Source organism: Nothobranchius furzeri, chromosome 13 (genome assembly GCF_043380555.1).
Source record: "Nothobranchius furzeri strain GRZ-AD chromosome 13, NfurGRZ-RIMD1, whole genome shotgun sequence".
In the NCBI taxonomy this organism is placed as follows: Eukaryota; Metazoa; Chordata; class Actinopteri; order Cyprinodontiformes; family Nothobranchiidae; genus Nothobranchius; species Nothobranchius furzeri.
This window is the reverse complement of record NC_091753.1, coordinates 45,449,545-45,474,399: the sequence shown is the minus strand read 5'-3', so window position 1 is coordinate 45,474,399 and position 24,855 is coordinate 45,449,545. Positions and strand designations below refer to the sequence as shown.

General features: G+C 41.0%; 1 protein-coding gene across 3 annotated transcripts in view; it reads left to right on the top strand.

The window, feature by feature from the left end:
- Positions 1-24,855, top strand: part of cntn5 (contactin 5) — a 237,278-nt gene that overhangs the window by 109,075 nt on the left and 103,348 nt on the right. For all 3 annotated transcript variants that reach the window (XM_070543557.1, XM_070543555.1, XM_070543556.1), the window contains 2 exons: positions 6,749-6,872; positions 6,957-7,132. In XM_070543557.1, the coding sequence (XP_070399658.1) occupies positions 6,749-6,872; positions 6,957-7,132 (300 nt within the window). The remainder of the gene's footprint in view (positions 1-6,748; positions 6,873-6,956; positions 7,133-24,855) is intronic.

Here is a 24,855-nt window from a genome sequence, read left to right as displayed (position 1 = left end):
ATAGAAACAGAAATTCTGATAAGATTTTATCTTTTTCTAAGCCAAGGGTAACAAATCAATATAATTGAGTTTGTTTGACTGAGTGGATAAAGGTGGAAACTGAAGATGTGGAAAATGTTGAGAACTTATTTTTTATTTATTTTTAGCACTACCGATACTTCAGGCTCTTAGCTGCTTTGCTTCATCTGCACAGCAGGCTCTTCAGCTCAATATTGATTCATTTTCCTCCAGTGATTAGGATATTACTTCAAAAGCTCCTTATTTCCCCGTAGAGCGATGAAATGGTGACAAAGGGTTGGTGTAAATGTATACACAATAAGAAAGCCTTGACTCTAATCCTGACATTAAATCCTTTCTGAATGGTAAAAACCGCTCAAGATTAAGTGTCTTGCTTTGCTGTATTGAGTTTATACCAGATCAAATGAGTTGTGCAAATTATGCTTCAGCAAACAGGACATATAAATATGTCTGAACACATAAAGTGTTTTATTGGTTCTACAATCTTCATAAATTTATTACATCACAGAGAAAGGGTTCTTCTGGGGAACAAAGGTGTTAGCTTGTCTTGTGTAGATTCAGAGAAACAACATTTCTGCACACCTGCTCAGCGTGTCACTTCTCTCCTAGTGGAAAGCCTGAAGAGCAGAATTCTCTGGAGAAGCTGAAGTGATCTGCAACAGGAACTGCCAGACAGGAAATGCCAACAAACACATAGACATGAGAGCACAACTGTGCTGAGAAGGACAAGATTTACAAAAATACCCCCTTAAATCACCACCCTAGCACTTTGGCTCCAGCATAGCTGGTTTACTCAGACTTCTGTTATTTATTACATTTTCTGAGTTTGACAGTGTGTAAGCATACATAAACCAAGCTATGAAACCCAATTTTTATGTTTTATATTGATTTCTCTAAAGCATTATTTAACGTCCCCGACCATGTGCTGATTGTGCATGTGCATCGTAACTTTTCATGGTCGTCCTCGTAAACAACTCCCTATTAAGACGTCTGCATCTGGAAAATCATTATACATTTGACTGACTCTCTGCACAGCACTTTAAAATTGATGCAGACGTTTTAAACTAAAGAAAAAGCAAACTCAGGTTTATACACTACTTTTAAGCTCAAAATATTTTAATGGTGAAAACTAAGTAAAGAGTGAAGACTTTGAACATCTGCAAAGATCGTTGTTGGTTAAATGTACAAAAACATAACATTTAACCCTTAAAGGGACTTTACGGACTTTTGAATTTTTATGCTCACGATTGCCCCCTCAGGCCAAAAGCGTAACGGCAGCTTCAATAGTAGGCTCGTGCATGAGGCGTGCATGCTGTACGTGCACACTCCTTAACGAAAATAACAGCTGAGACAGTCCCGTGTGTGTGTGACCCAGAGGAAAGAGGACAGGAGAACGTGCAGCTAATTAATTAAATAATTTGGTTCTGTACCTTTCTCTTCAGCACAGCCGACAAAGGTTTAAGATGGGTCAGTCCTCCTGCATGCTCTTGAAAAATTCTTCCAAAATGAAAGTTGAACCCACATCTTTTTTATCTGTGAATTCAATGCCGTTTGGTGAGTCTCAAATAAAAATTTGGGCATCTTACCGTAAAAAAATATATACCATTAATGTAAAAAAGAAACTCTAAATGAACTATGTTCACACCCAGAATTGAACCCAGGTCATCTGCATGGGAGTCAGACATCCTACAAGGTGAGCTACACCCACTTAACATTCATAGTATCTGTAACCTTTATATCCTTGATGACACCTGAAACAACGTCAAACCAAAGAACGGTTCGAAGCGAAAATGGCTATTTTGTTGCTAATTTGCAGGAAATATCTAGAAGAAAGTTCTACAGAAAGTAGCTAAGGGTCCTCAGAAATGTAGATAGGTTTGTCACTAGGCGTTAGGAACAGCAACTTTGTCGCTGAGTTGGCACTATCTCTCTCTCTGCTAAATCTATGGATAGCAAATGCTACGGGCTATGCCTGAGCGTGAACGCGCATGAAGCAGCTTGCTCGACCCGAGCAGCTCTCTTTTTCTGTGATTTTACAGAAAAACAGGCAATCACAGTAAAAATGCCAGGGCTCATTCTACAGGACCAGGGCACTGCAGGAGAATGTATGAATAAGAAATTTATTATTTCTATACGTTTTGGCTTTCAAACTTCCATAATGTCCCTTTAACTTAATGATTTTCAAGTCTTCTTCTAAGACTTCTACTTCTAACAAAATTAGTACATTGCCTCAAAAGAAACAGTTGAATTATACTTTACTCAGTGAATGTTGTTCACTCCCTAGTGAAAGAAGGGCAAGATGGCAAGGGAATCTTATCATACATAATAAAATTATTGTCCTGATATATATATATATATATATATATATATATATATATATATATATATATATATATATATATAGCAACTCCTCCAGTTTTGTGGTTACTGCCTAAAGTGCCCCGTAACTATGGGGACCACTGATGTCTTCACTCTCCAGGCTTTCTCAAGTTCTTCTTTGATGCCCTGGTTCTTCTTTCGTTCCTCGTGTTCCTTTTTCCTGATGTTGCCATCACTCGGTATTGCCACTACAATCACGACGGCTGTCCTTTGTTTTTTGTCCACCAGCACAATATCCGGTTGGTTCGCCATCACCATTTTGTCAGTCTGGATCTGGAAGTCCCACAGGAGCTTGGATCTCTCCTTCTCAACCACCTTAGGGGGTGTTACCCACTTTGACCTTCGGGTATCCAGTCCATACTCTGCACAGATATTTCTGTACACAATGCCAGCCACTTGGATGTGTACACTTTCCCTGCCAGCATCTTACCCCCTGCAGTTATGTGGTGGAGTTTCTCACTAGCTCATAGCCTCCTTTCTTACGGCTAGTGTACAGTCTCAGAACTTGTGATGGAACCCTCCATGCGTAGTTAGGAACGTCTGTCTTAACATCTGTGGTCTGTATTCCTTCCTTTGGCCAGCTTATTATTCCTGCAGGACATCTGATTACTGGCAGGGCAGTATATATTAGATTTGAATGGTTAACAATGTCCCTACCGATTTTACTGCAGTAGATAAGTAAATCACTTAACGATAAATACTAGGGATGAGCCGGATACTCGTTTCAGACGAGTATGCGGTATTTTTGACGAGTACAGCATGAAACGAGTAAAATTCGTAAATATCTGTAATCGTGCTGAAGGAAAATCCTCATTGGGTAACTGACTGTCTTCACACTCTGTGATTGGCCAGTCACATAGAGCGCCCGCCCCTCCCTACACACAAAACTCTCTAGCCGGCCGGGAGCGCAGTCCGTCTGGCTCATCCACGCACACACACAGACAGTAACAATCTCGCTGTGATTGCTTCACTGTTGCTCACGTTTCTTCAGTTTTCCCTAGGTTTTCTTCAGCTGGCCTCTTTTTCGGTTGAATATTTAAAGTTACTTTTTTCGTAACTTAACTGGTGCATTTGACAAGACAGAGCTGACGTGCTGCATCAGTCACCTCCGCTCCGGTCTGGTTTTTTTTTTTTTACTCCCTCTCTCTCCCTCTCACCCTCTCTATCTCTCTCAGACACGCACACACCTCAATCCACATTGTTTTGTTTAACTTTGTGTGGTGCAAAATGCCAAGAACGTTAAGAAAGAAATCAGTTGAATCAAATTAAAATAAAATAAAAATATATAAAGTTGTGTCTGGTTCTAGCATTTCATATTTCCTAGTTCCTACTGCATGAGTTCAGATGTATTAATCCATGCACTTAAATATTAATGTTCTGATTTTATTGAAACACTTGTTCTGTAATAGTGCTGCTCCTGAGACGCGGCTGACTCGCGCTGCTGACGGCTCCAGTGGAAAAGGTTCTGTTGACCACAGTGGTTCCTATTAGCAGCTATGACGTACTGCTGCAGTAACGTGCTGCTGACGGCTTTTGTGGAAAGCCGGGGTTACTCAAGATGGGCGTAGTCGTAAAACTTCTGAGGTTTTCGTTCTGGAAGCTTTAAGACTTGAGTCCTTATAAAACCTTGTGTTTCTGTTTATCTACAATCAAAGAAGGTGTTTTAGGTTGTTTACCATTAAAACAATTGAGGTGTTCAAAGTAAATGTTTAAGCTCTTATCAGTTATAAACCTAAATGCTTGTTTGTGTTCCTCTTTCATGTTAAACATCTGCCATTTTTGTTTCTCCAGCTAAAATTCATGCTAACGGTAAAACTGTCCAGTTTTGAGACATAAATTTAGTTCTTTCCTGTTTTAAGTAATACTTTTGATGCCTCATCTGGATAAGTTTGGTAAATTGTGATATGAACTATTCACTGTTAGAAAAATTGAGTTATTTGAAAGAGCCATAGTGTCATCCAGTGGTTAATGAGTGAAATACATGTGGGCGTGACCAAGAAAGGTTATAAAGGCCAGAGTTCAAACCTCGTGACGGCAGAGCAAAGAACAAAGACGCCTAAAGCAAATCCCGCAAGGCTTTTCCATCTCGCCTAGCAACGACGTCGCTCTCAAAGTTCCCAAGTCATTAGCGCTCCCAAAAAGTACAGTAGAACTCAGCGGCAACTCAATTTGTTTTGTTTTGACCTTCTACGTAAAACCTGAAGTAGTTTGGTCCGGTCGAGTTTTCGCATTAAGAGTAAAACTAATTTGGAGTGGTTTTATGATTCAACTTCCCTTTGGATAATTTGGACCCGCGCTCTGAATTCCACGTTTCAGTGCAGTTGAAGTGAAGGAACCTAAGGTCAAGCCATTTCAGGGGAACACCTCCTGAACTCAACAGACTCCATTGAGCAACTCGGGGGGGCCAAAATCTCATAGTCCAAGAAGCTTCTTCACACGAGCCAGGACCTCCAAGGCTGCCTAAGCCCTTTTGCCCCCCTGACGTCCGGTGACCTCACCACTCTTACCGCAACCCTCCGGACTGCCGGGGAGCAACTCGTACCAGGGTATCGTAAGCCTGCATACTGGCGTCTGATGAAGTTTTTAATTAAACAACCCTCTAGTTTATAACAAACACCAAATTCTTTTACACCCAGATTTCACAATTTCTCTCAGATACAAAGAATGGTTGCTAAAAAATCTAGCTTCCATTACATTTCACACATCACATTAAATCACTCCAGATCCATCACACCACATCTCATTATTCACATCTTGTCTGTATAAATAGTTAGTTTAGGGAAAATAATTGAATTCATTCTACAAACTATATACTGACTCTGTCTGAATTAATACGAATTGTGTTTATGGTCCCTAAAGAAGCAAAGAACCCTAGAATATTCTGATTAAACATTTAAAGATCAGTCAGATTGATATTTCATATTTATATGGAATATTCACATATCATTGGTCATAATTTAAAAAAATGTATTCCACTGCATATTTGTATAGCACCTTCTTAGGGTTCTACAACCCCCAAGGCGCTTCACAATGCAATCAGTCCTTCACCCATTCACACACACATTCACACGCTGGTGGGGATGAACTACAATGTAGCCACAGCTGCCCTGGGGCACCCTGACAAAGGTGAGGCTTTGTCAGTGTGCTGAACACAGGCGCCACCAGTTCCTCTCACCACCACCATCAGGCAAGTTGGGTTAAGTGTCTTTCCCAAGGACGCAACAGCAGCATTCTCTGGTGTGAGCTGGGATCAAACCTGCAACCTTCCAATTAATGGACAAACCTCTCTAAAATGAATAAGCAATGGACTCCATGTTGTCGTTCTTTTTTAAAACACAGAAACGGTTTTGTTACCTGTTATTGACGCTACAGTTTCGCTGACGGCTGCCGGCTTCTTCAGGCTGACGCTGATGGTGGCGCGTCACTTCCTTCTCCGTTTATCCCGCAGATAAAGCTCCCACCAAATTACATTTACACCTGCAGATAAACGGAGAAGGAAGGGACGCGCCACCATCAGCGTCAGCCTGAAGAAGCCGGCAGCCGTCGGCGAAACTGTAGCGTCAATAACAGGTAACAAAACCGTTTCTGTGTTTTAAAAAAGAACGACAACATGGAATTAGAAATAACGCACAGCAAGAACACACCTAAGATGTTCAAAGCAATGGACTGTTACATACTAAACTTTTTATTTCATTGTTATTTCTGTTTATTTTTTAAAAATATTACGTTCAACATTAGAAACCGAGAAAAATATTAGTGTTCTAATGACATCCCTTCATCAGTATTTTAGTTTTTTTTTAAGTTTTGTAATCTGAAATGTGAAACCAGGCCAAAGGGAGAAGTAAAACAGAGGGATAGTAGATATGCACTCATGCACCGACTCCCAAACCTGGCCAAAACGTATTACTGCAATGTTAGAATCTCACTTATCTCGCTCGAGTCACTTAGTCTTTTAGGCAAACCACAGTGGGTCCAAAGGTGTAAATGTAATTTGGTGGGAGCTTAATTGAACCCTGAAGTGTGGTGTTTTAGCATTCTTTTTTTTTTTAGGTCTATGAATCATTTTCAACAGGATTACCTCTCAGCTCTCAGAGGTTCTCTTCACACTTAATAATTTGCCTTCTCACATTTGGCTCTACTTTCTAGTGGTAATCCCTTGTGCCTTTCTCATATTCCGAAAAGCATATGTTGCCTGCATCAGATTGCCATTTAGTTGTTTATAACTGAAACACAGTATGATGCTGTACATCTTTCTTCCTCATGATAATTTTAAGGTGATTGGACTGTAAAGCTGAGTGGCTCTCCTGTTGTGAATCTCGAAAGTATCCTAGTTTTTTTCTCTCCCCTACAGAAACAGAAGAGTTTGGACCTGTTTTTATCCACGAGCCAGATGATGTTATTTTTTCTTTGAATTCCGATGAAAAGAAAGTGATGCTTCACTGTGAGGCACGGGGTAACCCACCACCTACATACAGGTGTGACATTTATTCACCCGTTTCTGCTTTGTCTGCTATCCACCAGAAACACATTAAAAAACTTTTATCACTTTTTTTTTACAGTTGGTACGTTAATGGGACTGAAGTAGATTCAAAGACAGACTACCGCTACAGCTTTATTGACGGAGACCTAATCATTGAAAATGCAAGTGAGACCATTGACTATGGGAGGTATCAATGCCAAGCAGAGAACAGCTATGGAACAATCTTGAGTCGAGATGCTCTGCTACAGTTTGCATGTAAGTACATTCTTCTTTATCAATACCAACATAAAATCTGAAATACATTAAAGTGAGAGTCAGGGCATGGGTGGAGACGTATTTCATCCACACTTCCTGTTAGGAAAACACTTCTGAAAGAGGCAGTGGTACACTCAGGTGTACTATGGTAGTGAACACTTACTACACTTATTACGGTAATATTTCACTGGCGTTACAGAAAGTGCAGTTGTTTTCCGCCTTGCTGTTAGCTTGCTGTCATAGTTCTGAATGACTCATTAAAGGAAGTAAAACGCCACAATTGACTCCTTATTCACTCCACCCATATTTTCACTGTAATATTGAGTAGTTGGTAACTGAAAAAAGTAGCTTAAGATTGTTTTAAAGCAAACTATTTGCTTTTGATTCACCGTTAGCATTGTTAACTCAGCGTTAGCTTCTAGGGTCCTTCACCCAATATTCGAGGAAAACAAAAAGATGCTGTAGCTCCTTGGGGTACAAAAATAACTTCTGGGTTCTGGCTAGTTTACTGGCTTTGGTTCTTTAAACAACTCTGGAGCTTTTTGCTTGCCGATGTCGAATTACAAATGCCTGCAATGCTGTGTTAGCTCGCTGCGGATTCTGCAACTTCAAAAATTCTAAGTGTGAACAGTAACAGTGTTCTGCTTTCATTTTATTTGAAAGGAGAAATACTGACAACCGCCCCAGCCAGCCGAGAAGGAACTCTGCTTCAAAGTAACCTTCTGTTCAACATAATTGAGACATTAGATTGTTTTGATTCATTTACAGTAGAATTCTTACAAATTGCACCTTTAAATAAGAATTATCCCAAACTCTTTTTGTCACACCAAACTTCACCTGTTTGGTTCCAGGGATAAATAATCCCAATGCCATTTACAGTAAGGTCTTGTTGCTGGATGCATTCCCAAAGGCTCTGTCTGAGATAGTAGTGCTACACTGCTAACAGGGTGTGTGCCCTTAAATGATGTGTCTCAGTGGTAAATGAGGGTAAAAAGCACCCCCACCCCCACCCCCACCCCCCCACCACCACCACCACCAAACCCCTGGCCTACCTCCAAAGCATCATCACTAACTACAGCAGCATAGAAAGACCAAGGGTACTCTGCTCGGAGAAAAAAATAAAGCTTTGTTGTGTACTGCAATGACCATAACTGCCTCATTGGTGTGTCCACAGGGAACTTGCTTCCCAGTCATTGAACTGTAGTGAGAAGACAGGTACACAGTCTTCTAGGTTGTTCTGAGGCTAACGTTTTTAATGTTGACACACTGAATTGTTCAATTAGGCTAAAATTATGATAGATTGGAAATGAGAATAAAGTTGTTTTTTATAGAAGTATCAAAATGTTTTCTGATATTTTATTAGAATTTTATACAAAGTTTCTATTCATCCCAAAATTGGCACGATGCTATACTAGTTCATAGAAAAGAGGTCCCCAGCTCAAATCTTTTGGGTTTTCTTTGGGAAGTCTGGCTGCCTTCTGCAGTCCAAAAAAGTGTGCATAGTATATTGGCTTAATTGGCCATTTTTACCCTATTTGTGTGTGTGTGTGTGTGTGTGTGTGTGTGTGTGTGTGTGTGTGTGTGTGTGTGTGTGTGTGTGTGTGTGTGTGTGTGTGTGTGTGTGTGAATATGAGTCCCTGCGTTGGCTACGAGCAGGATAAAGAGGGTATAGTAAATGAATGAACTGGTCCCAATTTAAGTATAAGACAGATTGTACTGGCAGGCTGAAATCCCCAGATGGTGAAGCGCAGATACGAGCTTTAGAAAAGTGCTGCTACTTCACGAGCAACACGAGCTCCATTTCAGCTTGTACCTTCATCCGTCCAAATAATTTCCTCCTCCTCACTTTGGTCAAGGATCACATTTGTATTTTTTTTTTTTTTTTTTTTACTGAGCTTGTGAAAAATGCAGCTTGTATAAAAATGAGCAGTTTAACATTTGGACGCTCGTTTATTAGCAATAGAACGGGTAGCTAGTTTTAATCTACTGTTTATTGGCTCAAGGTTGTACTACTCACCATGGTAATATCTAAGCTTATTTTTAAATATAATTTATAGATTTTTTTTCTCATGACAGCCATCTTCCAGGGGATTTTTGGTGATTGACTATTTTATTATTTTTGAACTTGTGTAGGGGTAGTAGGGTTTGACCACATTATGATATATCAGTAAAGTTTATAGTGATTTAATGTTTGCTGAGGTCTCAAAATCAGTCACAACATAACTTGATTTAATTTAGGCTCCACTGATTGATTTTAACAAGTTTGGGGATGTACAAGAAAAGAGTCAAGAGTCATATATTGTCATATTCTCCACATGTGCAGGACATACAGAGAAATGAAATTCAGTTTCAGCACACACAATTCAAAAGGTGGGAAAAGGTGTGCCGGCAGAACTTCCAAGTAATTTTGTGAAAAAAAAAATCACAGAATTAAAATTCAGTGTAATACAGTAATTTTCAAAATAAAAGTGCATTTCATAAGGAGCTATTCTATCAATTGTTGCATTTTGGATCAATAACCATACAACTGATATGTGAATGTAGACCAATGTATTGTTACACTCCTAGAACGTAGTTACCCCACACTTATTATTTGCAATAGTTCTTGAGTGACATTCAGAGAAAATGCAAACAGACTCTAAAGTAAACCATTCTCACCTCTGAAATGACTTATTAGGCTTAGTCATTTTATAAGTTGTATCATTACTCTCAACATGTTATCATTTTTAATGGGTTTTGATGAAAAAGTTTAACCTCACATTTTCACTCTTCACCCATGAACCTCAGGCATGTTTTATTAAACTTTTTTAGCTGATAATTTGTCTTTTGAAAATGAAAGTTGATTTTATATTTTAAATATCCCACAGACTACGGTGGCATTTCTGTTTGACCTCCTATTGAAAGTGCTGAGGTGTCTATTGTAATCAATAACTTTAGCTTACAGTACTTGTATTTCTGACAGCCAAATTGAATTCTAGTTGCTACTCAGTTTGTAGCCTTCTGCAAGAAGCCATTTGACATCTGATGGATGAATGTTGGGAGGGTGCAGCTTGAGACAGCGTTAGTGGTGTAATGTTGTAAATGAGTTAAGGTAACGTTATTGGAAACGGGATGTCGATCCTCTTTCAGTTCATCGGTTTGATATATTAAAATTTATCAAATTCTAAAAATTCTGAATTTTACCTAAAGTGTACGAAGCCACATTTTTGGTCATCAACAAAAAAGAAAGTGTAAATAGAAAGCAACCCATGTACTGATGGGTTTGGTCAGAAAGTGGGTTGCAGGCTAAAGTAGGAGTATTTCTATTCTATCTTAAACAGCAATCTATGCAAAGATATAGGCCATGTCAGCTGGTATATAGTGTTGCTGGTGATCCACACTGGACGTATGGAAGAAATACAGTCTCACCAGAATATGACTTTTTTAGACATTGAATTCATGACACTGATTTTTTTTCTTTTTCTGTGAAACTATGTATTTGAATTCTTACCTTATACTAGCAAAGTTGTATCAGTAAAAAGTCAACTGCAGGAGTTTTTTTTTCTAAGGCCTAGTCCACACGTAGCCGGGGTTTTTTAAAAACGAATATCCGCCCCTCCAGAAACTTGCATCCACACCACCGCGTTTTGAAACAAAACTCTGTCCACACGTACCCAGATGAATACGTTGTTAAGGACATGCCAGACCTGTAGGCGGCAGTACTTCCCCCGTTCTTAACCTCGTCCTTCATCTGTGGTCTTCCGCAAGGAGCAGTAATTCCTCTTGCAAAAACAAACAAGCAAAAAGCGCTTGGACAATTGATGGATCGGGTAGTGACAGAGCGCAGCTCTGAGGGCTTCCATGATGCCGGCTAGTGTAAACACAGGTCGCACACGTGATGTCAGCATTTTTTTTGTCGTGGAAAGTAACGTTGCGGACCTTAAAACTCCGGTTTTGTCCGTCCACACGCAGACACCCAAACCGGAGAAAACGCAGATCTTCACTTTGGCCGGAGTTTTTAAAAAGATCCGTTTTCGTGTGAAAAAACTCCGTTTTCGTGTGGATGACAGGCCAAAACGTAGAAAAATATCTACTTTTTGGCAGATCCCGGCTACGTGTGGACAGGGCCTAAAATTCAACAACAAAATTTTCTACATACAAATTTTACCAGCAACATTTACATGTGCATCACTAATTTAACAGCAAATGAGGTGAGCTCCTGGTGATCCAAGCCAAAGTAATCAACATATGTGCTGTTAAATTGTTGTTGCTGCAATTCTGCTGTTGAATTTTAACTGATGAAAACGTTGCTGATGTACCATAAAAACGTGGTTCACTCATTTAATCACTACATTTGCAGTGGTCTCTAGTAGGAATGAAGGCCCTTTACCTCATACTCTGAGGGGAAAAAAGCACCAGTGCAACGGTTTCGGGAACTAGAAGTGAGAACCATCACAGCTGAGCTTCAGATGGCAGGATTTGCTCCTTTGATTGGCTAGCAACGTAATTCTACCACTGACTCTGTTTGCTCTGCAATGTTGATGTTTTATCTCCACAAATAACCCAAACCTGGAGGAGTTCTGTTGTGTGGTGGTGTTACAAATGCTAACGATTGGCTTCTATTAGGTGAGACGTTGTCTGCTTTTTCCTGGATGCTAAACTAACAGTCTTCCTCGTCTTGATCCATGAATGTGAAGTGATAGTGTGATATAGATCTGTCAGGCTTTTCTAATCCTAGAGTTTCTCTGTCTATTTCTTTTCAGGAGCTAATGCGGGAGATGTGTAGGAGACTATTTTCATGTTCAGCCTGCATGAAAAACTCAGAGTGACTGATTATATTCAATTCTAATGGGCTCGACATACGGGAGGCGACATCGCCTCTCCTCCATTCATTTTCAATGAGACATGCGTGACAAAGCGATAATCGCGGGTTTCCCTCCTACCAAGCGAAACGCGAAAAACGTGCATGTGAAATTTTGCGCTCGTGCACGTGTCGTGCACAGGCGACCCAGCGACGCGATTCCAGAAAGTTGAAACATTTTCAACTTTTCATCGCTGTCGCTCGGACGAGGACCAATCAACGGAGGTTTCATTCACTGACCAATGAGCGGACAGGATGCTCCGTACATCTCCGAGCAAACATGAAGGATAAGTTGATTATTATTATGTTTTATTAAGTAAAATCAGAAGTAAGATTTCACATAACTCTAGCAGCACCTTGTGAAACATCATATCTACCACTTTATTAACCCTGAACCGCTTAAATAACCTTAATTCCCTCCAACCTGACACAGCCAAGCAAAACAACGGAAGTTTCGATTTCGCCATGGAACAGAACATGTAGACTGCTTTGCCGCTGGCCGCTGCCGCGGATCGCCTCCCGTGTGTCAGGTAACAAAAGCGACAGCAACAAATTTTGCTGATCGCGGTCGTTTATCGCCTCTCGTGTGTCGAGCCCATAATAATTAAAATGTCTTTTCAGTGAGCCACACCTTTAAGTTTAAACATTTCAAATACATAATTTCCCACAATAAAAATTCAGTGTAATAAATTCAACGTGACCTGTTGTCACCCATCAACATCACCCGAGTGTCAGGTTCGGAGCAGGAGTAGTTGGACCCAAGATGCAGAGCACCAGACGACATGAGTCAGGTGGAATTGGAAAAAAAAAGAAAGGTAGAATCCTTTATTTGGGAAATAATCCAAAAATCACGGACAGGAAGCCAGGCCAGGTATCAGGAACAAACGAAAGATTCAGAAGGTCACTAACTGAGCAGGAGTTTCAGGTTTACACAGGGGAAACAAAACACACTGACAACAACAATGAACCAACAAACACTGAGGGACAAGACAGGGCTTTTAAACATAGAGGAAGGTAATCAGGGGAACAGGTGACAGGTGTGAGGAGTGAGATACTGGAAGGAAGGCAGGTGCATTCAATAAGCTACATGGGGGAAAAGAACTGAGCTGGAGGGAAGATAAACATTAACCTATAAAACACGGAGTAACTAAACCTAAAGACTAAGGGCAAATATAAACAGCTAATAACTAGAGGGATGAGGAGGACTAATATAAAAATAGGAATTACCAGGGAGAGACTAGAAGGAAACCTGAGGGAAGCCTAGAGAAAGCTGGGGATGATAACGAGACACAAGAGGAGAACCTGGAGTGAGAACAGGAAGGGGCTGGGGACCAGCGGGACACAGAACAGATCAGCCAAATATAATGTTTACTTGTGTGTGTGTGTGTGTGTGTGTGTGTGTGTGTGTGTGTGTGTGTGTGTGTGCTTGCATATGTTTGTTAATGTTTTTAACCTGTTATGGGAATCTGGGGTCATTTTGTAAAGCACTTTGAGTAGCACTTTGTTTGAAAAGCGCTTTATAATAAAATCTGATTGAGAACATGACGCCGAGTCACCTTTAAAAGACTTGGATTCTCAAGCAGGCAGGTCCTTTTCTGGGAGACGGGTCACTCAGTATCCTGCTGTTGGAGTCAGTAATGGGAGTAATGTGGAAAGATGCAGCACAAGCAGCCTATTTATGTTCAAACTGTCGCTGTAAAATTACCTGTAATTGCTCAAAATTGAGTTGCTGGTAATTATTCTAATTGTTTTTCCCTTATTATTACATCAGTTTTGTTGTGCGCTGCAGAGAAAAATATTCTGGGGCCCGGTGGTCTGAAACCTCAGCCCTAAAGTATCACTCACTGATTAAACCTGTGACTCAATTGTAGAGCTGAGTCAGCAACAAATCCCACCTCTTACCTGTCAAAACTGTGTGCCGTAATCTACAATAAACAGCAACAAGAGCCAATGGGAGAAATTTTCTTTGTGTAAACAAAGCAAATAAAACCAGACAGTTAAAGTAACAATGATTCAATTGAAGAAATAAACTATTTGTTGGATTCATAAGCATATGTAAGTGACAGAAAGCATATATATATATATATATATATATATATATATATATATATATATATATAATTTATTTTAACATCGAGCCATTACAGCCTTCTGGCGTTGTTTATTCAGGTCATCATTACTCCATTAATGCTGATATGACGAGACACACAGCTCTGCAAAGCTGAGAATGTGTGGAGTACATCCTAGGGCTCATTTGGCTCCGAGATGTCATCGGTTTTCCTCGGTAGCACGTGTGTAAAACATCGAAAGGTGGGTTGAATGCAGAAAAGCGTTGTGTTTCTGTAGGTTGGTGGACTGCATGTTCAACAGTTTGATCAATTGTTTGAGTTGTCAGTCATCTGGATGCATGCACTTTTTTCTTGTCTCAGGGATAATGAGCAGCACTGGCTTCACCAGAAGTGATACTCAAGATAAAACTTCGTCTATTTCCACGTCTCAGCTGAGTGTCCTTCACTTTGTTTGTGAGGAATTAGTAGTGGCAAAGAGCTGAGGTGAAAAGATTCCAACAGCAGCAGTGTCCCGGATTATCAAAATACATTATAGGTTGAATTTTCATAGCTGGAAGAACAATTGGATTTGATTACATTATGCCTTGAACAATCAAGCTGAATACATTGAGAAATTTGTAAATATATGTTCTAAAAAAATAAACGTGAACAGATTTACCAAGGGGACATATTATGCAAAATTCTTCATAATTTGTATGCTGCCATGTGGGTCTCTATTGCCTTTAGGAATTTAGGACTCCTGGAAATTGAGGACAATTTCAAAAAGTCTTCATTTGTGGCATCATGAATAGCAAACATACCATAGAACCACATCTCACATGTAAGAGAGAGCTACTGCTCCTGGATGTCAGAGCTTCTCATCCTATAGTAGCAAATCTGGGTAATGATGGGCGTGGCCAGCTCCAGTTTATTATCTCATCATCCTAAAACGATTTCCTGATTCATGGATTGTCTGCTTCCTTATCATGCTGTCTTCTCGATCCCCAGTGAGTCGTGGTGGATGGCTGCTTATACTGAGCCAGGATGCTCTGAAGGTTTCTTCCTGTTAAAAGAGAGTTTTCCTCTCCACTGTCGCTAAATGCTTGCTTAGTATGAGGATTGCTGTAAAGTCACTGACACTAGTCAGTGACTTGATGTATTTTGCTGGGTACCTTATATAGGAAACTTTTTACTGGCTGGCTTAATGAACTGAACTTTATTGGAATGTTTACTTTGTGAAGTGCCTTGAGATGACTCTTGTCGTGATTTGGTGCTATAGAAGTAAACTTGAATTGAATTGAATGTGATGTGTGACACACACAGATGAAAATGAACTTTAGCCGTGATACTCTGAAGGTGTGCAAGCTCGCTTCCAAGCCCTCTCAATTAAAAAATGCAATTGAAGACTTTAGTTGTCAGTTACAGTGAATAAGTAAAAGTTACAGAACCCTGAAACGACTCATTCTGGAAGGTACTGAAATAGTCAAGAATAAAACTGCAGAAAAGGCTTCATGTCAGAAGGATTTTATGCTAAAAACTTCATAAACATATTTGTATCGACCGTAGGACTATTATAATGTAAGTAAAAATGTCTTGATATGCAGTGTTGTGCCCGAACGCGTTCATTGAACGATCGTTCGTGAATTTGTTCGTTTTTTTTTTTCGTGAACGTGAACTAAACTCATTCGTATTTTGCCTGACGAACATAAAAGTGAGTGCATTCATCCTGGCATGCGTGAACAGGTTTATGAACGCGTTCTTTCGCCATTCTAGCTCCAGATCTCCACGGAGCTTTTCCGGAGCTAAAGCCTAGCTAAAACATTCTGTTAACCGTAGAGTTTATATAAAAAAAAACTGCAAATGCGGCCAAACGTAGGCAGTAGCAGTTGGTGCGGCGTCAGTTCTTCTATGTATGCTGTGTGCAGGAGTCAAAGTTCATTCAGAAAAACTGAAAGGGACTTAACTGAAAGATTATACATTTTTTTATGTTTTGCACTTTTAATATTGCACCTTGAGTTTGCTACCTCAGCCTGCTTCCTAAGATTGTTTCATAATTTCCATTTTAAAAACTGTTCAGATAATGCTTTCCTCATTTTATGGAGAATATACTGTTGGGTAAAAACTGCAGCTGGGTATGGGTGTGGACTGAGTGTGGACTGAATGGGTGCCAACTATTGTAAATACACACACACACACACACACACACACACACACACACACACACACACACACACACACACACACACACACACACACACACACACACACACACACACACACACACACACACACACACACACACACACACACACACACACACACACACACGTACCACCAAATGGTTCCCGAGCTGTGTTTGCAGCTCACCGCTCCCCGAGGGGATGGGTCAAATGCAGAGAACAGATTTTGCACACACATCAGTGTGTGTGAGACAACTAATGGGACTTTAAAGAGCAAGTCACCCCCAAATAAACTTTTTTTTGCTGATAAACTAAATAAACGAGTGTCTAATCGTGCTGTAGACATGTGTCGTCAATAATTTGGCACTTCAGTGCATCTTAGTTAAAATTTAAATATTCTGCCTAAAACTGGCAGTGTTGTGCTGTTGTCAGGTAAAAACTCTGCACTGTATTCTAATTTAAATCTGCCACAGCTATTGGCTAAGAGGTATGCTATGATGTCATCTGGTACATTATGATGTCACAATGCTGTTGTGAGCCTGTGTGTGTGTATTTGTTAGCAGCTCCGCCCTCTCGGTCTGCCAGGCAACAGCATTTGTTGCATTTTTCAAACATGAAGTGAGAGTGGAGTTAGAAACTGGTAGGGGTTGACTTGCTCTTTAACTTTAACTTTTATACATACATACATACACACATACATACATACATACATACATACATACATACATACATACACACATACATACATACATACATACAGGGTTTCCCCCAGTGCTTTATAAGCCTGGTGGCCCACCAGGCTTTGCTTGGCCACCCTCCAGGCTAAGAGTCATGCCCCGCCCCCCTCCCCGAGCCTACCCTGACCGCTGACGCAAACGGCGCAACAAAACTAGAGCCCTCCATCAGCTGATACTGGTGAGAAACAGCAGCGGAACGTATGCAACCCCCCACCCCCACCCCCGCTCTCACGGAGGAGTTAGCGAGCATGCTGTACAAATATTCAGCAGCATCAATGTGGTATAATCTACCCTTTTTTTATGCGACTCATCAAAAGGTTCCACAGAAACACAAAGGTGCCCTGCAGCACACATTTGAATGCAGGGCCTTCCTCCCCTCGTTCCACATATCAAATGGTGGGTATTTATCACTCAGCACGCAGTCTAACTTTTTCTTCTCTTTTCCTGTCAATGCTGCTCACTTTTATTCACTTACACAGGTGCAGATTTCTTTACCTGGACTAGATACAACAGTAAATAGTAGATTCTGGCAGAATAACTGAAAACAGAAACCACCTTCTTATTTTTAATTATGTATAAAAGAAATTGAGTTAGAGCTTCTTTTTTTTTTTTTTTACTAAGGTTGATTAGCTGTGGTGATGTAAAACCAATAGACCTTTTTCGCTGAAATCTAAAATGTGCTTCATGAAATATTTTCTTAACCAGCAGACATGGTCTGGTGATCAGCAGTGTTATTTACATCAATGATGACAATGACTAAATTATTTCACTGACACCCTGTTCCGTCCTGGAGTTGGTAAGATGAAGGAGATCATGTAACAAGAGAAGCAGGTGTAGGGTTTAACCAAAAAAAACTGTTTTATTAGGGAAATCCCTTATTCAACAGTTACCAGACTTAACAAAAACCTGCTGCATCTGCAGTGACCCCAGAAATCAATGGACAACAAAAAAAAAAAAAAACAGGGTAAATACCTAAAATCCCTTGTTGGGCATTAACCCTCTTAAAGTCAAGCAATGAGGGAGAGTTCCAAACACTCCTCTACACATAACTTGCTCTAAGGGCAAACAGGGGCTGTTAGTAAAAGTCCAGATTGTATCAATCCAGCTCTGTAGCATGGCGATTTTGGACTCAAGACTTCTACATAAACAATGAATTATATTAATCAGTCTCGTGACAGATTAAGCTCACTAGCTCCAGAAATGCTCGATCAAAACGATCTGGGGATCTCGGAGTTCCACTGAATCCCATGCAGGTCTGGTCTTCTTAGCCTTTTGAGGACTCCTCTGCTAATCACTGATGACGATCAGCTGTACAATCAGCAGTAGGTGGAAGCAGGGGCGGCGTTAGGCCCGACTACTTGGGCTGACGCCCCGGATCTTTCATGATAAGACCCCGGATCTAAATCGCGGAAGTAACATGCAGTACCAAAGTCCAACAGAGAGGGCGCAGCTGGCAGTAGTTTGTATACAGCCTGCCTGAGCCTCCACCACTGAAGAAGAAGCCCTTCAGCAGCTGTTTTCTTCTACACTCTCTGCCTGAAACGCATGAGTGAAGATGGACATAAGGACGCTTTTTAGACAAAAAGTACCATGACAGAACCTCAGCTTTGATGAGACTGGTGTTGACTCAGGTTTGTGAGTCTTATTTGAAAATATTTGTTGTGCTGCTGGTTTGCCTAAAGTTAGCTTACTATCAGGTAAAGTTGATGGAGAAAGAAAGGGAACATTTACTATCATCTCACACTAAACACTAACAGGAACAATACTCTGCCCTGAATATGCTGAATATGTAGCTTCAGATTAAAAATTATGTGGTACAAGACAAATATATATGATGTTGACTAGTGCGTGTCACGTGTGCGTGCGCGTGCGTGGGTGTGCGCGCGTGTGTTAAGCCCTGGATCTTCTTCACTCCTAAATCCGCCCCTTGGTGGAAGGAGGAACAAGGCAGAAGCTGGTTACAGCACTGTCCATGGTGCTGGAACAAGGTGAGCAGGAAGAGTCTGTCCATGGTGCTGGACAGGAAGAGCAAAGGCATGTGGTACTGGAAGCGGGCTGTCCAGGGTGGTCGGAGTGGAACCATAACACACCCCTTTTTCCCATAAAGAAAACAAGATGCTAACAAGCTAAAAATAGCTCTTTGGTTACTAAAACATGACAAAGAGTGCAGAAGTTTTCATTGACGAGACAAAACTGGATGAAAATTATGCTCAAAATGTAAATTTCTGCATTTTTTTACATAAGCTAAAACGTAACAGTGCTTCTATTGCTGCAGCCTCCAGGTCTGCAGGTCCAGCTGCAGGCTGCTCAACAGATCTGTGCACTGAAAAGAGACCTGCTGCGGGACTGAGCATCACTTCAAACAATTAGAAATACGAGCAAGGAGGCTAGTTTAAAAGATATTTGTAATAACATGTTTCTTTTCCATGTGTTTCCTGAAAAAGTCATGTTTTTGGACAGATATATGAAAGAAATGTCATTTTATCTGAACACGTTTAAAATGAATGTTTTAAAGTCTGTGTGTCAAGATTGTTTCTACTGCTCTCTGGTTCCTAATCATGGGTCACGTTCCTGTTTTCTACACCAGTAACAGTTTAAGCACACCTACATGCTTATGAGCATTTAAACCCTGTTGTGGTTGCAGATTAGGTAGTGTACATCATTGTTGATACTCAAGTGCAAAACTTGGTTATCTATATGAATTCTGTAGGCTTGTGATAATGCACAGCACTGCAGCTCTATGGAAAAACATTATTGCTTTTAAGTAGGTGGCCTTTGCCAGAAAGGGGAGAGAGTGTCTTTCAGTATTATACACTCAAGTACACTAAGTTGGAGGTTTGATAACTCAGATATTCGATTAAATAAAGAATCTGTTTTTATTATTTTTACTTAAATATTATATAGAATACTGTCTACGCTCTCAAGTCTCCATTTTCTTAGTGAAAGAAATTCACTATTTTCTTTTGGAAAAATCTACTGAATGATGGAACAAATAAATCAATCATTTACACTATAGTGATTATCAGTAAAACTTTTTAAAATGTATAATTTTACTGAACAAAATCTGGAGCAGCGGAGATTTTGTCCAGTCTCATTTAGCACTAAAATAAATTATGTCTGCATGAAACTCACTCCAGTAGCTCAGGGTACACATGTGACCAATACATCTATTTGGTAAAGACTAATAATCTGTTTTGTAAAACTAAAAACAAAAATATTTGTCTGCTAAAACCTACTAAAACTAAAAAGAATGTTTCCGTATTCCTGTGGCAGCCTGAACCCCCCCCCCCCAATTTTATTTGCACATTAAACACTTCCACCAACGACATTCCACACAAACACACAGGGCCTTGGTAGTGAGCACACTCAATGGCATTTGGCAAGGGGATTTTTCAGCCTCATCCCGAGTACCGGTGCCCACTTCTAATTTTAAACTGCACTTAGAGACAGAGGGCTGTGGGGGAAGTGGGGTTGTGTGGTCTCATCAGCTGGCGTAGGCCAGTCGATGCCCGCACTGCCCGCTCACCACCGCAATGCAATACACCTCATCAACATGCACTAACACTATACTGGAGCAAGCGGAGGGAGGCTATGGGTCTTAGCACACCTATGTTGTTGCTTGGCTTCCTGGGGCTGGAGGCTAGGAGGGGAAGCTGGCTGTCTTTTTGGGGTCTTGGGTGGTGGCATGCTTTGCTCAGCGTTGGGCGGGGGTGCCTGCTCATCTTCACCCCAGCAGAAAGAGACAAACTGTAACGTGAGGAAATATGGGTTTTCTGTGCCAAAGGTTTCGTTTGACTCGGCTGGGTCAAAGCTGGGTCGCTGAGAACTTTCACCCACAGATTAAGACCTGAATGCCAGCGAGTCTGGGAGAAACCATAACATATGAACACCTGCAGTGCCAGAAGATGTGTTCTCATGGAAAAGCTAGTCATAACATAACAAAGTCTTAAACTTCCTTTCCTTTATTTTAAGTTGTTAAATGATCAGTATTATCACTTTGCTCATTAAAAATGTGTTTTAATCAAATGAATGATTATTATGCTTTGGGTAATCATAATAACTAATGAATCAATGCTTAATTAAATAATGTTTGAAGATGTTTGGTAACGACCTTCACACACTCAAACACTCACTCAAACACTCACACACACACACTCTCTCACAGTAAACTCCAAAACACATTTGCTCTGATGCACAAGTTTTGCTTTGAGAAGAGAAAGGCTTTTGGTAAGTTTTCAGTTCATGATTCAGTTCGGTGTTTGACAACGAAAGAGGGAGGACTTGTGAACAACGCCAACGAGGAACGGGGCTACGGCTCCTTTCTCCCCCCCCCCCTCACGCTATTCCTGCCAAGCCAGACAGGAATAGCTGAATTGCAACAGCTAACGCAGACTCGTCCAGAGTCTTTGATTTTCTGAGTAAATTAAACTTAAGAAAGCGCATCTGCAAACGCTTCATCATCCCATGTACCAGGGGGCATCTCTGGACCGGATCGGCGGACACCTTCGTCTTCTCTGCCAGCCGAGGTGCCCTGGATGAAACATCGTCCTTTGACGTTCCGGATCTGAACGAGGGTCCTCGTATGGTGAGGCAGAACACAATAGATAGCGTTTGATGCATCTTTTCCAACGAAACCTAAGTTTATTCAAACCATCACTTTTCACTCAGACACCTGTTTCTTCCTGAAGCAAAATCAGACGCACACACGCATTCATCTCACCTCATATTAAATTTCACACATTCAACACAAGGTCTATTTGAGCAAGTTTAAAATATCAACTGTTAAAGATTGTTCAACAAAGTTGCCAATGTTGATTGTTGTTTCCTATGCTTGTCATTTCAAAATCATTAGTTTAATTTGAAGAATTAAATCTTTTAACTTTCAAACTTGTCTCTTCATTGAACTGAAACACAGACCCACGGATATTATCGACAGTTTATCGATGAAAACACCTTTGAGTCTTCTTAAAACTATAAAATTTGGTTATTAATTTATTGAAATTAATATCTCAAATTAATATGTAGAATGGTTCCTCTTTCATAAAAGAGCCTAAACCATTACGCTACATTAATTGGCAGAGCCTACCCAGGTTCACTACAAAACTCTGGGAACTGGTGATGGTTGTAGCCCTTGTGCAGCAGTACTGGGACCAGAGTTAATAGGGTGTGTATGGGGAGTGTGAGTGGGTGTTTGGCGTTCATTTTGTAAGTCTTAGGTTGTATGTGTATGTGTGAGCATGAGGGAGTGGGTGTGTGACTGTATATGTCAGGTGGGGTCTTGGACTCCTTCCCCCCCCCCCCCCCCCTCTCCTGGGAATTCTTGTGCTACTACACATCTTCATCTACCCTCCCTCCGCCACATTTGGTGTGGAGTGTGGTACCTTGGTCTGCCTGAGTGTTCGTGGTTCCTGGGTCAGGGGGTGTAAGATTTTTGGAGTCTGCCTGATCAATCCCGGTGGCTGCCTGGTGGGATCTGAGTCCCTGGGCTCTGTTGGGTCCCCGGCGGGGCTGGTCACCCCTGGGTCCCAGGTTGCTGGGTTCCGGGCTCGGCCAGCTTGTGGGTGGTAGGCTGCGGGCGGGCCTGCGGGTGGGCCTGTGGGCTTGCCGCTGATACCTCCCGGGACTCTGCCGGCGGCTGGTTGTGACCCCCGCGGCAATCCTCTGTGCCTCTCGAGAGGGGGCTGGGTCTTTTCTGGTTGCAGTCTCTCTGGGGTCCCTGTGCTCTGGGGCAGCTCTTGGATCTCTGGGACTTGGAGCTCCCTCCATCTCCTACACATCTTTGGGGGCAGATCTATGGACCCTCACACTCTCTATTGGACTCTCCTATAGAGAAATCTTACATATACAAGCGAGTGTACGCACACAGGTGCTCACATGGTGCTCTCATAAGTATGAACTTGGGTGCTCTTATAAATATGGACTTTGGCATTTTCAGCACGTCTTAAGGCTGTGGTTGGCACTAAATGCACTGCGATTTATTACTGTGTGATTGTTCAGTAAAACAATGTTGATTTTATATTTCCTCATCAGGTTGATGCAGTGATAGCTTGCTCTAGTTGTATTCTTGTGTGTACCCTTCTTTTTTGTTTGTTTGTTTTTCTCTTTCTGCAGGTCTAGAAATAGACTCTTGTTCATCATTGATTGTTTATTTTTGTGGAACCCCCCTTCCTTTTGTTTCTTCCTTTCTCTTTCACCTCTGTCAATGCCTTAAATAAATAAAGTTTGAAGTATCAGGCGTGACATTAAAGCAGAAGCTTTGATGTCACTCCTGAGAGTAAATCTGTAGGGCTTGTCACCAGCGTTCAGACATTAATTCTGTTTGCTTCACAGCCAGACAGGACAGGGGAAAAAAAATTAAAAAACTAAAAGATTTTTTTCCTAAAAGACTACGACTAAAACGGCTGCCAAAAACAATGCTGTGTTCAGCTTTGTTAATGTGTTGGTTATCCATTTTCATTGTCTTTAGTTCCTCTTGTAAACAGAGTGATAAGGGTTTGTTGTTACCTTTTCTGACATGTTTCGATGTTCACTGCCCCCTTCGTCAGCTGGTGTTCAGCTACTACATAAAATATTGCTTATATGTAAAACTGACAGAAATGTTGGCTAAGATTGGATGAGTTATGGAAACTCACCTTGAATGGAGTTCACCACAAATGTTAATCAATTGTGGATTGAGGAAATCAGAGAAGTCTACCTCAAGCAACCAGCGGATTGGGGCATGGTAAAACTTGGTCATGGGGAATGATTCTTGCTTTGTGTGCAAGAGGTCTCGTGTGCAAATCCCGGACAAGCCCCCAATTACCTCTGCTCATTTTGTTGGGCCATAACAAACAAAGAATAAAACAAAGAGATGCTAACTGAACACAAACATTGCAGCACGCCTGTGGGGAGAGCAGAGACACATACTCCAGGTCCTCAGGTGTTCTGCCTTTCCTCAATCAGCCAGGTGTTTGAGGTAGACTGCCCACAGGGTTGTTACAGGATGGATGTCTTATTATTATTTTCTGAAAGTGCCATTAATGCCATTTAGCTGATCTTGAGATATTTTACAAAAAGACAAACGGGGTTCACTTTTGGAGTTAATGGCCACGTTTTAAAGCGGTCCTAAAATTTAAAACCACATTTATCTTGTTATTGAATAAAGGCAGCTTGGGATGTACCACAAGGTCTGAGCTGTATCCAACCTGGTTTTCCTATGTAAATTAGTAAAGTGCAAGTGTCACAGCAAAATGGTTTTATATGAGAACAGCTGGTTCAACACATCATAAGCATAGACACACACCCTCATTATTCCATTTTCCAGCCCGCTTCAATGTCAGTAATAAAGGTTGATCACGGTAATGATAACCTACAGAACAATGCTCCTTCTAAGACATCTTTCAGCCAAAAAGATTTTGACATTATGCATTGCAGCCTGTAAAAGTGACAATGATGCAACCGTTGTAGATCTGTCCGATGGTTCATCAGATATTGTGCTAACACACACACACACAGAGACAAAACATGATCACTTAACTCATATTTGGGCAAACAGATTTGAGCTTCCCTGATTGAATCTCAAGGATTCACATCAAGCCAGAAATATTTTGAGCAGCGCTCTACTCCAACCTCTAGTTCAGAGGTCTCTGATGTTGAGTCAGGCACATGGAGAATGATCCTGTTCTGTGAAAGAAGATAATTAAATTGCATGAGTACATGCTGGGTCACAGGTCTCCATATTGTATCCAGTGGTCATGTTCACTGCTTCAAAGATATTTCTGTGGAATCCTTTTTATTTTTTCTGTGTTTTGTTTTGAAATTCTGAGCCGTCGAACTCACGCGCGCGGGCTGCTTTTTAGCCACGACTTTGAAGGCAGCAGGCAGAAAGCAGGGCCTCTGATCTATTTCCCCAAAGAGTTCTCATCTCTCTGCAGACGTG